Here is an 18,905-nt window from a genome sequence, read left to right on the forward strand (position 1 = left end):
TATTCTTGGCAGACAAGGGGAGATTCCTTCCTGATCTTCATGGGAGCAAGGGTAGTGTGTGAGGAGTGTTATCACATGGGAATCGACCAAGAGTTGGTCACTGGATCCTGGTTTCAGCAATGCCAGTGCTGTGGCTTCCAGCAAAGGTGCCAATCCCTTTCATAGCTGCGTAGTAATGCATCAAAGTGAAAGCTTGCCTTTTGTTTGTGAAAGCTTGCCTTTTGTTTTTGAAAGCTTGCCTCACAATTTCCCGTGATGGTGAAGCCAGCAGCACAACATTCCTGGTTCTCCTGCCTTTAGCCAGCCCATAGTGTTTGTTATTCCTTTCCTGCCTCACAATGCTTAACAGCCTCTTATTTTATTCCATGCTGCTTGAGAGGAAACTGGAACCCTCAGATTAATATTAATGCTTATGGTGATTCTGCTCTTGTGTAACAGCTCCTTCCCTGGGACGTTGCTGGGGCTGCAGTTCTTGGCGCTAATAAACTTTTCACAGAAGTTCACAGTCCTCTAACCTGAATGTGCTCCAGTATTTTCAGTGGCCTATCTGACTAAAAAAGGGGTTGGTCTGGGCAGAGAATGGACATGTTTGAAGAGACATGTGCTGGAATATTATCCTCAGGATGTTTAACTCATGAGTTACATTTCCAGCCACTCAGTATTGGTTTTGCTGTAAGTAGTGCGCTGGGTAAGGCAGAATCAGGTACTCCTGACCCCTGTCTCCCTGTGTTTCTCTGTAGGCAGAGAAAACTTTCCTGGCAGGTGATGCAGTATTGAGGCCTTCATAGCACTGATTACTCCCTTTTCTAAAATGTCTAGAACCTGAACAATATGTAAAAAAACCAAACAACATCAGATAATGAAAATAACACCTCCAAAGTCAAACTGGTGGTATCCCCCTTTATGGTCTAATATTTTTTTAAAGAACTGGACTCCAGGGACTCGTGGAGCAGCCAGTGGAAATTTGTCATTATTGTATTCCTCAAGCAGGATTCAAATACGAGCCCCATCTACAGGCTTTCTCTTGCAGTACACAATATTTCTATTCTTTTACCTGATTCCTCCTTCAAGAGAAATATGATTTACCATAGCGGTTTCAATACTGAATGATTTGGTGATGTGCGTGTCATATGCCCAGCTTGCACTACTCCTGCTCTCATCCAAAGCGTGCTTGAGAAGTTACATACTGGAAGTGGAAATTGCAGAAAATACGAAGAACAATTGTGGTCTGTGCTGAGAAGCTTGAACATACAGTAAAGCTCTCTGACCTCAGATTCTTTGTCTGCTCTCTTCAGAGAATTCCCTGGCTTAAAGGCCTTTGTTTCTTCATTAGTATGTATAGGTTTTGTCCCAGATTCATCTGTCAGACTCCTCTGAGGAGCATTGTTGGCTCCCGTGGATCCCATGGTCGGGATGCCTTCCCATCGCGTCTGGCGTAGTCTGGTCTGACAGCTCATTCGGCTTGACTGCACCCTCCTTTTCCGTTCCCGTGCCAGCCCCGGGCTCAGGCCATCGTTGTGCTCACAGTCCCCTGTTGCTCTGCGAGTTGCCGGGAAGGCAGCCCCCACAGCATCGGCTGGGGGGCTGGAAGCAGGGGGCTTCCTGGGGAGCTCGTTGCTGCTGGCTGCTCATGCCCAAATTCTTCATTTGCCCTCTGCGCTTTTGGTAGTGCAGTGCCAGCCACCACTGCAAGCCAAAATTCGCATTTTGGGGAACTGGGGAACACAAATAAAATGCAGCTAATTGGGATCTTTTTCCTTGTATCTTTTGCAGTCTAACACAGTCTCTGATGAGCTGGCCTTAAAGAGCGGGGCCAGACAAGAACGTGTGTCCAACATCTGTGCAGACAGCACCCGAGCGGCTTTCCAGGCTCCAGGGTGTAACTCGAGCGAAGGAGAAATGCAGGAGAATGACCTTTTTAAGGCTGAGTTTATCCTGATTACAGACTCCGGTGATGAAGATGAAGTAGCCACTGCCTCGAACAATGTTCATCGGCCTTCCAATGGCTATGGTCCCATCAGTGCTCAGCTGCTGGCCACGTCCCATGTTTCCCCTGGCACCGGCGCAGGGAAACCTCCTGGTGATGGGCACGTTCCAGGTGCTGCACTTTTCCACAGCACTGCTGATCCACAAAAACATCAGGTAACCTGCTCTTTAAACTCTAGAGCTAACTTTGCTTTCTAAAGCTTTCAGGACATGGACACTGAGTACAGTTTGCAAAGCAGCTTGGCCAGTTTGTTCCTTAATTAGCATTTTTGTTGGCCATTCCTGTAACGTTTGGACTTTAAGGAGTTGTCCCCTTTCAACTTACTGCCTCTTCCTATGGCTCTGGTGTATAAATGGAGCAGGTAATGCAGATCCATTGGTCTTTCCTTTAAGAGCAGGTCATCATGACAGCAAGTTAATCAGAAGGTGTTAGATTCCTAGCTCCTCTAAATTGGCTAAGGTTGTTGAAATCCATGGAGCCTGTAGATCATTTGAATTATTAGCATCAGGCTTCCCAGGCCTATTTTTTTCTCAGCACCTGCTGCAGCACTTCATGCTAGAGAAAGAAGCTGTAAAAATCCTATTATTCTGATTGTTAGTTAGCGTTGACTTTGCACAGGTGTAACGAACTAATGAAGTTGAAAGGTCCATTTTATGTTGATCTTTACAGGGCACATTTATTGATTTATTGAAATTTTAAATTGCCAATGGGAGAATTCAAAAAAGGGTCTTTGAAATGTTTCATTTTCAAAATGTGTCAATCCAATTTACTGCATGAAAAGTTAATATCTCTCATCTTGGAAAGAGCACTGATAGTTTTCAAGGATGTTTATGCAGTGGAAAACTACCTTTAGTAAAATAGCAACATCCTTCTCACATGGAATAAAGTCAGACATTTCCTTTGACCTCAACAGGGTTTCCATTGGTTGAAAATGCCATTCTTCATTGATAATTTAAAAAAAAGTTGAGCTTTGTCTCTGAAAATGAATAGGACTTCCTATCTTTGTTGAAATACTTGTGATACTCAAATTTTCATCAAATTCAGTGTCAATTTTTGATTGAGGAAATTGTGAATAAGAAATCCAATCTGCTTTGGGTTTTACAGCATTATGAAATATTCATTTCTTCCGAGAAACTCCCAGTGAAGTCAGTGAGAATTTTACCTGAGGAAGGTGGAAAGGCATAGATAAATCTATGTAGGGGAAGCAGCTTGTAAAAGAATAATTGTCCTAGGGAAATACAAATTTTCTTCAGCAATGTTCAGTATGCAGATTCTGCCAGGCTTACTTGGGTGGTTTCTTTAAAAGCTATTGCAAAAATTGGGTGGATTTTTTGTAAGACTGCAGAAAAATTCACATGCTGTAGCTTTCTTAAGCTTTTGACGACTTGACAAGTAAACAGAGATTTGCCTGGTAAAGTAAGAAAACATAGATTGCACAGAACAAGGAATTAAAGCCTAACTTTACTAGCTATTCATCTGAATGTGAAGAGAGAGAGTACGTAGTATGGGTAATGCATATCTCATCATTATTCTTAAGTCACAATTTTTCAAGACTGTAAGTACTTCCTCGGTCTTCATTTTCTAAATATCCCTAGCTGTCTCTATCTCTTCATAAGAAGAAGACGTTTTTTACTAAGTTGCTTTTCACTGATGTTCTGATTCTTCTTCAGTGTTTCCTTGGGCATCACTCTTTCTGTCTTACTATCTAATGAAGTATCATCAGCTCAGAAATGAAGGAAAATTATGAAATGATTAAATAGATGCATTATTTATCTGTTGGCAGATTTCCTATGTACAAAGGATTCCATATAGGGGCTACCTTGTCAGTTCTAGGGTTATAATGGCAGTATAATGTCCCACTTAAGAGTTACAACATATAACATTATGTTCATTTAAAAGCATAATTAGACTATGGGTTTCCTGTCAGAGATGAGAAAAAAAAGAACCAGCATTGGGGACTATTGTGTTGTACAGAGGATCACTGTAACTGAACCAGAGGATTCCTACAGCTTCATTCATTTCTGACTTTGTTTAAATGAAGGAAAAAAAAGGAAAAGCATTGAAAAAATGGAAGCTTCGATTGTTCTTTGAGGCGTAAAGGTCCTGACTGATGTTGGAAAATGCTATGCCATATTCAAAGTCTGAAAAAAATAATCAGTTTTTTAAAAAAATCAGTTATTCTGGTCTTCTGGTCATATCTGGAACTTTTTGTTGATAGTTTACTGTTTTTATATATATATATTTTTAATGTTAAGGAGAGTCTAGTTATGCGAGAGAGAGGCGGACTGACTCCTGTCCTCAGGAGTGTACCCTTTGGGGTGAGGGGGGATGTGTTTGCTCCCCTGAATGCCAGGACATTAACTCAGCTTGGAGAAACTTCTTGACTCACTGTGGGGGATCAATAGCCAGAAGGCTTTTTTAGCTAGTGAAAATCACTTGGCATTCCTCTGTCCAGTGCATGTCATCTGGTTTGACTTTTCCAGACAAATCAGTCAAGAGTCCCTACAAACTCCTGCCATTGCCAGGAAGAATGCACCTTCTTTGTTGGGAGAAACCAGACTGTTCTGAATGGCATCTATATTAATTTCGTCTCAGCTCACAGGCTGATTTACTGTGCTGTTTCCAGAGATTTTGTCGAGTTTTCCACAGTTTCCAGTGCTTCCTTCTGTCTTTCTGGCTTTCAGGTTGCAGGCTGTGGTAGGGAATTTACTTTATTTTTTCCTATCTATAATCAAATTCTACTGAGATCAAAGCATGGTTAACTGGCTCCAAGACCAGGTCTACATCAAGCCACATCCTCCCTCAGATATGATTTTTGCCTTTTGGGCTCTCCATTTGTCACACTCTTTCCCTTTTCCTGTTTGACCAGCACATCTCTCAGGGCCTTGCTAGTATAAGTAACCACATTTTTTGTGCCCTTCCAAAACAATGTGATCTCACCAGAAAGACCACTTGCCTTGCGTCCAGCTCAGCTCTGCCATTTCAAATGTGCTGAAGGTCTCCTGGGCAAGGCTCAATATTATGATTATGACCTCTTTGATATTTCTGGGATCGTCATCTATGAGGCAACAAGATCTTTTTCAAGTTCCTTGATCCCTTCGTGCCAGGGTAACCTTGCCACCTATTTCAACTTTCTTTATACGCCTCTGGGAAATGTATATCTGAGGTGCTCCTGAGAAGAGAAAAAGGCTTGCAGTTGAATCACAGAGCAAAGGAACACAAATCTACTTCTGTCACTCACTTCCTCTGCACTAATCCAGTACACCTACAGAAGTGTTTTAAAACAATAGAGAAACTGAACAGAAAAAAAAGGTAAAACAAATCACATCGATCGATGGAAGTTGTTATATCTCATCTGCTGGCACTGGTGAGGCTGCACCTGTAAAACCATGCTCACTTTGGTGGCCCCTTATCCCCAAATTCAAGAGAGACGCGAAGAAGGGAATGGGGGTCCAGCACAAAGTTATAAAGGTGGCTGGGGTACACATGAGCTGAGGGAGCTGGCTTTGTTGACTCCCACCAAGAAGCAGTCAAGGAGGTATCTAGGAACAGCCCACAACTACTTGAAGGGCAGTTACAGAGATGACAGAGCCAAACTCTTCTGTGCAGTGGCAGGTGAGACAGAAATGGCCACAAATTGAAGCATGGGAGGTCCCAGCTGGACATCTGGAGAAGCTTCCTCCCTGGGAGGTGGTGCAGCACTGACACAGGCTGCCCAGGGGGTGCTGGGCTTTAGAGGCTTTGTGAGACACAACCACCACAGCTGACCTGACCTGCTGGGGTTGGTGAGAGCCCTGCTTTGAGTAGGAGGCTGGACTAGATGACCTTGAGAAGTCACTTCCTACCAACTTTGATACAATTCTCTGATCCTGTAAATAAGAGGGTGATAATCTATAGATGTAGTTAACACTGTAATACAATAGCAAAATCTTTACAGAAGACTTGAATAATGGCTCAATTAGCTCAGCACGTAAACGTTCAGTGGTGTTCAAACTGGAAGAAGACTACAGCAAAATGTCTTTATCATGCTTACGGGAGCATATTTATCATCTGTTACCATGAACATTTTCCTAGCTGCTTATAAATCTTTCTTATTAAGTTTTAACTAATTAGAAGTATTGCGTATCCTGCTCTTTCATTATGGAGTTTCGTATTCGTTCCTCATTTTCTTTTAATCTGTTGTCTTTGTAAGGGAAATTTATCCATTCTATTTTGAAATATAGATATTTCATTCCCCAATTTTGTTTTGGTAGTTGATCAACTTCCAGAACTCATTATTAAATTCATCAGGCTGCTCCAAATTATCAGATGTATTACCATGCTGCTTTTTAACTTGTTAAATAATTTTCTGTTTCGTAACATATTTAATAACATGTTTTCATAATGAATAAATATTGGTAAATTATTCTCAATTTCCAGTATTTTTTCTTATTCTTAATTAGCAGCTTTTTCAATGAGAGTCATAATTTCTTAATCCAATAGAATATATGTATAATGGTATCATGGACATTCATTTTTGTATTCTAATATTTGCACTGTATATGTCCATTGGCTTTCCATTTTTGAAATGGGACACCTTAACAAACATATAAAATAAGGGGAAATTAGTGTGGTTCTAAAGGCGTTCTGACGGTTGGTGTTTATTTCTATAAATCAAGGCATTGCCTTGGCTTTTCTGAAGGTATCTTACACAGAAAATATCTTCAGTTTACAAGGCTTGCTATTTTTTTGGTATCACTTAGCAGGAAGAGCTCACTTGCTTTAAGTTATACGGGCTAATAGGGTTCTGCTGTGCATATTCAGCCCATATTTAGCATTTTAGGTATAGCTTAGCCTTTTAAAACCTGTAAGACAGGAGAGCAACTCCTGTCACAGCTGCTTCCAGCATATGCTCTCATTTGAAAATTATATGTTTTGTACCTATTTTTGTTTTGTGATGTATCAATACTATATGATATAGTAATAATAATTCCTCTCTCTTATGGGGAAGATATTTATATTAAAAAATAGAATTCATAAGCTGAGCCAAAGCCATGTGCAAGTCATGAATGTAGAAACTGGATGTTATAATTGTCTTTCATAGAATTGCATAATCTTTTCAGGGTATCAGACAATAGATAAATAGGTGTTCTTATATTTATATGAAGTTTGTAGGGATTAGAGTAAATTTCCCTGCTTTCAAAATGCTCAGTCAAAAGTTAGGTGATAATTTGTAGCCTTCTGATTTTACAGCTGACTTAGCTCACTATTTCATACTGGTATGTTTTATTCATATTGTGTATACCGCAGTTTTTAATTTCAGCGTTATAACAACTTGGAAGATTTTGAGAGAATTTCTTTCTTTAGAAGCACAAAACTGTATAAAAGGTTGATAATATACTTGTAAGCTCTAATTAGTTTTGACAAGTCCTAATTAGAATAGACCTAAGAAAAAAGGCACTCATGAAAGAGCTCATTACTGTTTTATTAGTGTATTGTAAGACTGCGTAGAAGGGGATAAGGACTCTCATATGCCTGCAAACTGTGAAATGCACTGCTCTGTGAATGACAAGAAAAGTGAAAAACAAACTGGATGTCTGATTTAAGTACTTCTGAGCAAATTTCTTGCTCTGATATCACAGTGCTGCAGAAGGTGTGTTGTTTACTGAATGTGAAAATGAGTACTTGACTTGAATCTCATTTACAGAAAGGCTACTTTCCACTGAATTGGTAAAGTGAGATGGGACAATATTGCAATTTTCTCACTTTCTGTTGTGTTTGCACAATGCAAATGACATCACATGATTCTGGACACTGATGGCACAACTGTCTTGGGTTTTACCTAAAATGAAAAATACAGTAGCCTTTAACCTTGTTTATGTCAACAAAACTGAGGACTCGTAAAAATAAAGTAACACATAACTTGTCTGCACTCAGTCACCTCCCCTGAGAGCTGTATCCATCAGGCTGTATCCCTGAGTTTAAGACAGCCTTGTGCTTTTAACCCACAGAGCAGTACTAATGGAAACACTATATGCATGACCACAGGACTGAAATGTGGGGTGCTTAACAGTTCCACAGGTTCCACCTATATTAACATTTCTGTTTTTCTTTTTTCTCCAGTTAATTTCTACTCTTTCCACCTCTGATCATCTTTCCTCTAAACAACCTGCTGTCCACTTAATTTCTCCAACTAATCAGAAAGTAGTGTGTGGTGCCATGGTTAACCTGAATCAAGCCTCTTCGCTGGAAGACTCCCGTAACAACTGGCAGTCAGCAACTGGGTTTTCTAAGCAAGATTCATCTCTCTACTTTCAGTCGGCTTCCCATAGTTCACCCCCCTCCATGTCTAAAATATCCTCTTCTGCATCAAATAGTTGTTACTCCACTCCTCGATTGTATGATAACCTACAAACACCAAGTCTCTATACCTCTGGCTGCATTTGCAAACTGGGAGACTTTACCACATCCTCCGTTCCAGCAAAGAGCCCAAGTCTTTCCCCCGATCCTCCACGTTCAGCTGAAATTCAAGGATCTTCATCTCAGCCTTTATCCCCCAGTTCTTCCAAAAGATTGAATGCTTTATCTCCTGTCCCTGTACATATAATAACACATTCATTATCTCCTAGCCCTAAACCTTTGTCTCCACCCTCTCTTTATGGCTCCTCTTCAACCATATGTAGTATAAATGAGCCTTGCACACAAATGTCATTTAGAGGAAATTTAGCAAAGTCAGGAATCAGATCCCCTCTGCCAACCAGACTGACCCTCTTAACTGCTATTTTGAGATCAGGCTCTTCTCAGCGGAGACCGCTTTCCCCTGCTTCTTGTCCCACGTTTTCTCCTTGCTCACTTGGTTCCTCAACACTCGCACTAGATCAGAAGTCCAAAACAACTCCCCCAACCCCGAAGAAATCTCTTTCAAGCCCTCCTATAAGGCCAGATTCTCCCAGCAGAGAGGAATATTGGCTTTCAGGATGGGCTCGGCATCTGCCTTTACTCTCCAAGCCTCATCCCACCCCTAGCACGAGGTCCCTTTGTCCTAAAAAGCACCTTCCAGTTGGAACACTTCCTCTAGACTCTCAAAGTCCTCTGTCATCCCCCGTCTCCTCCCATAAAAAATCAGTTGCCTCTCCAGGTTTGCAGTCTATGCTGCCTCCTCCTTGTGCCCCAGCACCCTCTTCCCTTGCACACCCTACCTCTCCTTCTCCAGAAGGGCTGCAGTATGCTGCCTCCAGGTCCCGGGCACCTCAGAAGTCTCAGAGAGTACACACTTACTCACCCATCTTTACCTGCCAGTCATATCCTTTGCTTTCCTCTACCAGTCTTAGTGGTGTATTCTCCCCCACCCTAGAAAAACACTCATCTCCTTCCCCAAGTCTTTTGCATTCAGCTTCTAGATCTAAATCAGATTCATCCCAAATGTCTGTTCAGGAGATGAGTGCCTCCTCTCCTACCCCTTCAAGTGTCTCAAAGCAGTGGTCTCTCTCACAGCCTCATTCTACTCCACTGGTTCCACAAACTGGTAATATTAATTCCCATCCACTGCAGCTTAATTCTTCATTGGTGCACACAAATTATAGGTCTAATTCCTCCTTTCCAAGACCAGAGCAATCTGCCACCTCACCAGTGTTAAAGTGCAGATCTCCTGTCTCAGACAAGTCACCAGGCACACTGCCATCAAGACCTAGAGAGCTGACTGCACCACAATCTTTTTCCCTGCCTCCTGACCATGAGAACATCAAACCCAAGGTACTCTTGGTGCATGCTTATTTTCTAATAGTTCTTTGTCCCTGTAGGAAAAATCACATCTGTGTTGCACAATGCTGGTAAAATAAATGAGCTGTGGAAAAAAATGTTTAAGAAGGAACTGTTTTTGTATTGATAGCAAAGATAGCAGAGACTAAATCTTACCATATCAAATTGCTAGCAATGTGTTCTGTATTATGGGGAAAGATGCTGTAGGAATCCTTTAGCATAAAAATAAAATACTTTATTCATGAGTGGGAGGAGTTACTACTGAAGATGGATTTGTGTCCAGTGGCTCTGATATACATTTGGTGCACTTACTTTTGAAGCTCACTTAAAACACTGGTGTGTCAAAAATAAACCATAAAACATGTTCTATACACCTCATGCTAACGTAAATCCACATGTATTCACACTGAAAGTAATAGATGTATGGTGATCTTAGGTGCAGGGCTGAGCTAGAAGCAGCTTAATCTGACTGATGTGAACTGTCTGTTCCAGTGACGACCAATTCCCAAGCACCCCATCCCGCCTGTCCTCCCTGCTCCCCAGGGGGCTGTACTCACCCCAGCCGTTTTGTGCCTTTCTGGGACCAGCCCAGAGGCATGTCTGAGCTCAGCCTGAGCAAGGACTATGGGCCCAAGAGCCAGAGAGGGAAGACAAGGACAGTATCCTGCTTCTTCCCTTTCTTTGGTACTTCTCTCATCTTGTTGTGCTAGACAGAGGGCGAGGGAAAAAAGCGCCAAGCTTCCTACAACATGGGCTACTGCAAATACAGAAGTCTCACACTCAACAGATCAGCCGTGCTCCTGCTGTTTGTCATCCACCCAAAAACAGGAGAGTCCCAGCAGAGTGAGAATAAGCAATGATGGCAATTGCTGCAGGAGGGCTTGGGAACCAGTCACACTTTAAACCTAAAGATAAATCTCAAGAATGGGAAAGGGAAGGAAAGGAAAGCTGGTCAAAAAACATTCAGCAGGTAGGTGAAAACAAAAGGAACCGCTATGCAAAAAGGAAGAGCTGGTGGCAGAAGACATCAGAGCTGCAGAAGGCTTTCCAGCCTCTTTTATCTTATCTTTGCACTCCGTGCTTCCTTTGTGCCTCCTCTTGCTGATATCTGAGCTCTGCCCATCACAGAAAGGCTATCATAGTTTATTGATTTATTTGTTCACGGCACAAAATTACAGCCTGGTCTGCTAGATCAGGTTGTGTCATATGTGTTCCTAACAGCTTGGCCATGGCAGGGGTGACTTGAACTGCTTGGAAAATGTTAATTGAAAATGAGAGGTTTAAATCAGCACAAAGTAGCAATTGTCATGAATGGTTCTTTTAAAAACCAAACAACCAAAGAGGAACCATTGTGCCAAGCACAGCTGTACAGTGTCGCTACACCCTGTCAGTATTACTTAATGAAACAAAAAGAGAAATGAAATTGTAGAAATTCCAAGGAAAAAGCCCCCGAGACAAAACTGGAAGGCATGACTGAGCCTGCAGATTGCAAAGCAGTTGCAGTTTCTGCTAGTCAGTGCAATGAGCACTGTGAGATTCTCTGGCGGTAAGGAAATTCTCTGCTTGTAACACAGAGCTATTGCCTGGGTTTATATTTGCAGAGGTTATTACACCCTTTCTGTCCTCCCTACTGTCCCTTTTCCTGCTAATTCTGCTTTACCATGTGATACGTGGCACTTTTGAAACTGCCCCACCACCCCCTTGAGACTGGGAGAGTGTCCACCAGTTTAACAGACTTGGACCGTTAGTCTGGTGCAATTTTTAATCATGCAGACAAAGCTGGCTCCACTGGGGATGTGGAAGATCTGAAATCTCTAAATCAAATGCAGCTGGGTGTTTAGTGCAGGAAAGGTCTCTTGTGGCTTTAAAATGTGAGGCTAAAACTTCATTTACAGTTAATAATAGTGTGCATTCAACACCCCCTTTTCCTCCTGCTCTGATTTCTTTCCATACCTAGTTTATGGCATAACTCAATGGACTCTGCTGATGTGTTAATGGTACCAGGCTCTCTGATAACACTCCAGCCTCAAATACCAGTATATTTCCAGAGAAAAAGGAAAAGATTGAGGAGAGACAACATTAACATCCTAAGCAGCATTAGCATGATATCAAAGCAATTATGCAAAAAGGATTCTTTAATGGAGAGCTTTTATATGTCTATGCCTATGCATGCACCAATTGATGCAAATCAAATAACCTATGAACTTATTTCAAAACTCTTTGCATTTGTATATATAAACACATGTGCTTTCCCATGCTTTATCTTTGTTCACCAATGATTTAAACATACAACTATTTTGCAAAGTGAATATAAACATAAATCCACAGATCAGTGTGAAGTGTGAACTGTGGGTGACCACAGGAAATAAAAACCCTCTCGCTGGACTTTGCAGATACTTTAATAGTGTCCTCTTGGACCTAATATAGCAAAATGAACAGTAGGATGGAGTGGAGACAGATAAAATTGCTGATTGTGCAGGAACAGATTAGAATAAAAACTTCTGGCTGTTTGAAAACTCTTTGCAGTGGTTTCATGGGGTATCATTCCTACATATGCTTTAATTTTTCCTATTTGAATGTAGCACAGGAATGCATGTAGATCTACCCAAAACAGCTGGGGAACAAAGTAACTGTAACAACACAGAGCTCAGCACAGCTGCAAAACCTACCACAAAGCAGGAAAGATTACTCATGAGGAGCTCTGCACTCTCATGGTTAGTCGCTGATTTTAAGCCTTTATAGGTATGTGTCTAGCACACTTTGCAATGCCCTGTAGGTGCCCAAGGTGATCATTTCAGCAAGAAAAGTAGGACATTTACCCTTAAACTCCCCAGGCTGATATTTGCCCGAGCTTTGATATTGGAGTTGGTTTGCTTCTGGCTGGACCATGGTGCAGGCCAGCAGACTTTACTGTCCATGGCTGTTTAAAAATACTGCTAGATTCCTATGAACCAGATTATTAAATGTATTTAGGCATTGAAGAATAATTTTAAGTAATGCGAACTAATGTGTAAAGAAACATATCCATATAGATGAGAAACTGAATTAAAGACTTTCCACTCATCTCGGACATTGTGACAATAGTACATTGCTCACAGGTTCTACAGTATCTGGAAGTGATAAAGCACATTAAAGCAGTATAGAAACTTTTACATTTTAACAGTCTGATATGTCTTTGTTTAGTTCATGTAAGAGTACAATTACAAAGTGGTCAGAGTATTCTCGTCATATAAGATGTCCATCTTGTTATATGTAAGAGCCCATGGGCTAGTGAAGACATTACATTTCATTTACATTTCAATTATATAATATTCTTGATTGATTATCAATTATAAGCAAACAAGGATACATTTTGTAGATATGCCAAATTTAATATTTGGAATTTTGGTCTTCCATCTTACTTCAGTGTGCAGTATTTTATGTCTTATCTGCATATAGATTTTGTATATACATAAATATATATATGAACCTACACATGTTTATAGCAGAGTGTTGCTGTCTAAATGTTCAAAGGGCAGGATTCAACTCACATGACTTTTGACATTTGAAAGTTAGATATCCAAGCACAACTTGGGCAATTCTATTATAGCTAAGGAAGAGAATATGGTGTATTTACAGGATGATTTTATTTTACCTTTCTAGATGCTTATTTTGGGATGAGATGAATTATCTTGTAGAAATGCCTATGACTATAAAAGGCATTAGTTTTGACTGAAGCATCTAAATGGTAGACATCCGAGTTAGAATCACTAAATCCCATATAAATTACTACCCCCCCCCCAAAAAAAAGTGCATTTCCAGCATTTGCATTGATCTGCTTTGTCAGACTGTTCATTCAATATGATTATTGTGATTATTGACTTCTTGAATGTCTGTCAGTCTTCAACTTCTGACTAAGGAATATGAGTAAAGTCAAAAGCAAACATAGTATTATGTATAGAAAGAATTAAAAGGTGATGTCCTACAATATTTCAAGAGAGGTGCAAGGATGATATGTTTCTCTTATCTGAATTAAAATTTTGGCCCCTCTACTGTCATCAAGACTTTTATTAGATATAAGAAAAGAAAAAAGTGACAAAAGAATGACCCAAAGTACAGCATGCTGCTCACCCTGTTATCTCATAATCACCAGTATTCACAGTTGCAGACAGCAGTACATTAAAAAACCTGAACTGATTAACAAGTAACTTTATTTCTGGGTGATTATCACAGAAATAATCAATCAATAACTTAAAACTCTATTATTGTGTGAATGTATGATTTTTTATTAGAATGTTGCTGAAAAGGGAACTATGTAGCAAATCCCTATTTAATTGTTAAAAAAAAAAATATTCCAGCAGTCATGCGATTAAGAATCCTAGCTCTTGAACTGATGTAAGTATAGAAGAATCTCATCCATCATTTAAAAATTACTGAATTCAATCTCCATAACTGCAAAGAAAATGTAGAAAGTATGGTTTCTAAAGAGTTAAAAATAACTGGGCAAGCTAATATTGTCTAAAATATAAATTGTTTAAAAGGAATAATTTTTAAGGTTGATCTTAGAATTTTTGTACCCAAAACCATGTATTTTGTATGGTTTAGATTGTCAGTTCTGTATGCTTGGTTAGAGCATGAAAGTTCCTATGCTTGTTTTGAAATATTTTTTTGGGTGGTAGAGTTACATATTCAGAAGATAAAAAGCTGTGACATGACTTAAGTGATCTATCCACTCATGCAAGTAATTCAGCATTTAAGGATCCTAATCAGTCTCATTAAAGCCAATCACAGAAAGCCCTCTGACTTAGTGGTCCAGGATCACACCACACAGCAGCAGTTGTTGAGGTGTATGTACTGGCAGAAGTAGCTGTGCATTATCATATCAAAACACAAACTTTGGAAAAAACTCACAGCTTCTCCTGATATTAATTTAAGGATAGTAGTCAGCAGAAAGTTGTCAAAATCACTTTGGAAGTTATAAGCTGGTACAGAGAATTCATTTTGTCTTACTTAATTCCTAAAACCAAAAGATGTACGTTACAGTCCTTTAAAATCTTAACAGAAACTTTAAGAAATAGCTTTCCTAGGTAATACGTAAGCATTGTATTGTTGCAACATGTCTGCAAGACAACTGGAATCATCTTTCATTCTGTCATACCTTTCCCCTCTCTTCCCTCTCTCTCCCTCTCCCTCTTCTACCCTGTTTTACTTCTCTTCCTGCTTTCTGGTTTACCCTTTTAGCAGTACAAGATCAAGACAAACTACAAGGCATTTGCAGCAATCCCTACAAACACATTACTTATGGAACAGAAGGTTAGTGTTTGCTCAAAGACATGGGAATTGCATTGTATATTTGAGACCATTCAACTTTATGTACATATTCTGACATTTCTGTGGGGGATATTGCAGAATGTAAGCTCTGGGAACTAACTGCTCGGGATTATAATTCCAACCATTTTTCAGGGTCAACCATTTTCCACTGAAGATCAAAGCCTTCACTAATCTGAATTTCTGCAAATAAATTTACTGTAAAAGAAAAAAAAAGTGTCCTAAAGGAATTGCCATTTATGGCAACATCTCAAAGTCTGTTTTGTTATTGGAAAGTGTCTGGAGCACTGTGGTTCTGGGACCTAGCCATCAGTAGGTCTTGGTCAGTTAATGATTGTTCAATGGCTATGCTTATACTAGTAAATTTAACATCCCAAGATACGCAAATTTGACCAGCTGTATTGTTAAACTATGAGAACGGTCCTGGCCATTGCACCGGCCTCTGTTAACTACCATTCTTCCAAACAACTTCCCTGAGCACTTCAACAGTTAGCATGGGCCAGGCGTCCATTCCCAGTACATAGTTTGGGGTAACAATCCTTTTCTGTAGGGTAGGATTGCAGATCCAAAGAACAGTCTTTAATGCATTTGTTTACTACCAAAGACACAGCCAACAAAGGCTGGGTTGTATAGTCCTTATTTAGATAATGCAATTTTGGAAATCAATTGAAAATTCAAATTTTGCATGAAGGGTTCAAAGTACCCACCAATGTCTATTTTTAATTTTTTTTTCCCAAATTAGTTTTGCACAAAAGAATAGCCCACTAAGTTTAACAAAAATTGTCTATGATGAGCAATGAGCTAAGTGTCTTATATGTTTAAAGATATACTTAATCACTCTGACACCCAGTTTATAACTTTATCAAAAAATCTTTCTGTTCAGGACCTAGTTCAGGAACTTAGCCTCTGATTAATTTCTGTAAGGTTAAGCATTCCTAACTACACATTTAAATATGTATTCACATACACAGCTCAGTTGATTTCGCTAGAAGTTTGTAGAGCCTAAGAGACTGGAGAGGGTGAACTTAGCTGTGTAAAAATTTTGAAGGTGATAATTTTGTCCTTGAAATATTACTGATTGTGATCTAGTAGTTATCAGTTAACTTCAATAAATAAGATTTGTTTTTTCCAAAAAAGGGACATTCTTTTCCAATGTTCTTTTAATCTTGAATGATTTTTTTAATCATTTGCATAAAACCTGATCCTTCCCTTACTTAAATCTTGAATGCACTAATGGAGGTTATGTCTGCTTTAGCATGCAATGTGGTCCAATAGAAATGGCTCTGTAGAGGAAAATGTCTGATGCAGGGGATCCTGCACCCCTACAGAATGTATTTTGGAAGGGTTTTGCTTGGGCAGAGTGCTGTTAGTGGCTGGAAGCATTTGGTGGACTCCTGAAGTGCCACTTCATAGTTGACTTCATCTGAAAGGCATACAGTTTGTGCCCTCTAAGACTGCACCACTCTGCAAACCAAGCCAGGTAGGTGACTTTGAGCAGGGTATTCACTCTAAGAGCACACTCCTGATGTGAACTAGTGGGTTAATGTCAGCCATCTGATTGCACTTTTTCAGAAGAAAGGGGATTCCTTTTGATGGTCTCGCTGATGCTCTCTGGGGCATTGACTCACAACCTGCGTGTTACTTACCCCCAATACATAAAGCTGAATTCTACAATCTAATGCCAGTATCTGTATAAAAAATAATGATTCAAAAGATATCTGTGTTTAGATAGACTTTTGGTTATCCACCACTTTATTGAAAATGCTAGCCTTGGTGTATCCTTCAGTAGCGAAAGTGGAGTCATGTAAAACTAATAAGAAATCAATTTTCTGCCACAGGATTTGCCTTCAGGAGAGGCTCTTGACTAATTTACTGTATGTTTCAGCATGGCCTGGCTACATGCTTTCTCTCATCTTGGGAATTATGGATAATAATTTCCTATTGATCTGTACCAGCAGCTAATTACAGTGCTCCTAAGCTAGTCCTGTAGTGTTAGCTGACATGCATTTAGAGTATGGCTCTTAAAGGAAGCATGAAGGAGTCACATGGGACACACAGGCCCCATTGTACCAAGCCCTCATATCCAAGTGTTCTCCTCAAAAATATTGGGGAGGGAATCAGGAAGGAACTCATGCTATATTGTAGCTCAAGGACAATAATTATGTTGCTCCCATTTTATGCAATGCATTTTATGCGCTGGATTAAAAAGAGAGAGATTCAAGACAATAAGATTTTAACTACATAAGGGATGTTTTATTAACATTAAAATAATGGTTATGTGGAGAAGTTTTCAAGTAGCTTTTTTTTTTAGCAAGGAAGGAAGGCATGTAATATCTGCAAGGCACAGATACTACTGAGCTGAATGCATGGTTAGGAATACATCATCTGCCTCAAACGCTAAAGAAGTGTTTTGCTATGCAATTGAACTGGGAATGCACATACTCAGAAGTCAATTTTTTCCACTGTATGAGTAATTATATTACTTAATTTGAGTGGTCATGAGAAATAAGATTAGTCAGAACTGTGATGTAGGTGATCCTAGTGACAATTCATGTGCAGTATTAATTAGATACCATGATAGAAAACTGCCATTGATATGTCATGTAAGGTACCGTGCTTTGTCTGCCTCTAAATTGTCTCCTTGTGTCTAACTTTCTTTCTCAAGTCAATTCTTTCTTTTCCGTGTGTGTAGATGCTTTAATTTCAGCCAACATTTTTCAACTTCTTATGAAACCATTAGGCAATCATCATCTTAATGGTTTTTCTAGTACATGTTCTTCTTATCCTCCAGTACTCTTACTCAAAGCAAGTTGTTCAAATCTGTGCTCATTAGCAAAGAAGAAAAGGCTTATTGACTATATATGTGTATACTTTGGCAACCCCAGAAGTGGCTTAATCTCATCAAATCTCAAAACTGGCATGCTTTCCAGCTGTTTGTTTTGTATGAACCTGATGTTCCTCATATCACCTGTGCTCTGCTCAGAAAAAGCCCAATCCATGATATCTCTTGGAAGATTGGGCTGTAACTTCCTTCACAGCCAGAAGAGCAAAAACTTGTTTTTAAGGGACTTATCCTCAGCATAGTCAGGCTCTGTCAGGGAGCAGCAAGAGCAGGCTGCTCCACAGGGAAGGTGAACTGGGAGCCAGGGTGACAGCAAGGCTGGCAGGACAGTGTCCTCACCAGCAAGGTCACAGCTCCACAGTGCCTGAGCAAGGAGAGCAGAGACGATAATAATGAGGTGGTGGTAACCTTGGTCAGTCAGCAGTGCCATCATAGCCACACAGATTCATAGTGATGAGGCAGGTCCACAAACTGTGTTAATGAACTCTTCAGCCCAGCAGATGATAGGATTCACTGGCTAGAAGAGGAAGCTGGACAAGTTTAATGTAGGCATATGGCAAAAGTTTAACAGAAAGAATTAATTAACCATTAGAAAAAATTTCCAGAGAGTGAAATGGGCTCTTTATCAAAGAAATTAAAAAATCAGGACAGGACACTTTTCTGGCACTTCATACTGTAATTCCAGGCAGTTTTGTGGTTTAAAGAAAAGGTCAGACTAGGTGATCACTGTGGTTCCTTCCGGCCTTATTAACGTTGAGTCAGTGAGTCACCCCTCTACTGACACTCACTCTTGTATAGCTTCTACAGTTATATAAATGGGATCACAGCCTAATTCAAAATTCCATTCCTAATCAGATAGTATTTAAAAAATAAGGCATCTATTATTTAGAAATTGTATTTATCAAATACCAATAAAAATATCTTTCAGTCAAAATAGGTAGTGATGAAGGGTTTATTTCAGGGAGCTACAGAAAAATTCTTAACTTTAAGTAGACAGTCTCTTAAACCACATCCTACTTAATCTTCAGAATT

At 39.9% G+C, this 18,905-nt stretch overlaps 1 protein-coding gene across 9 annotated transcripts in view; it reads left to right on the forward strand.

The window, feature by feature from the left end:
* Positions 1–18,905, forward strand: part of MLIP (muscular LMNA interacting protein) — a 126,969-nt gene that overhangs the window by 55,274 nt on the left and 52,790 nt on the right. For 5 of the 9 annotated variants that reach the window (XM_076332947.1, XM_076332951.1, XM_076332953.1 and 2 more), the window contains exons 3-5: positions 1,774–2,142; positions 8,090–9,718; positions 14,945–15,016. In XM_076332947.1, coding sequence (XP_076189062.1) covers positions 1,774–2,142; positions 8,090–9,718; positions 14,945–15,016 — 2,070 coding nt within the window. The remainder of the gene's footprint in view (positions 1–1,773; positions 2,143–8,089; positions 9,719–14,944; positions 15,017–18,905) is intronic. The other 4 variants (XM_076332948.1, XM_076332954.1, XM_076332955.1 and 1 more) reach the window with 4 other exon arrangements.

Source organism: Aptenodytes patagonicus, chromosome 3 (genome assembly GCF_965638725.1).
Source record: "Aptenodytes patagonicus chromosome 3, bAptPat1.pri.cur, whole genome shotgun sequence".
NCBI lineage: Eukaryota > Metazoa > Chordata > Aves > Sphenisciformes > Spheniscidae > Aptenodytes > Aptenodytes patagonicus.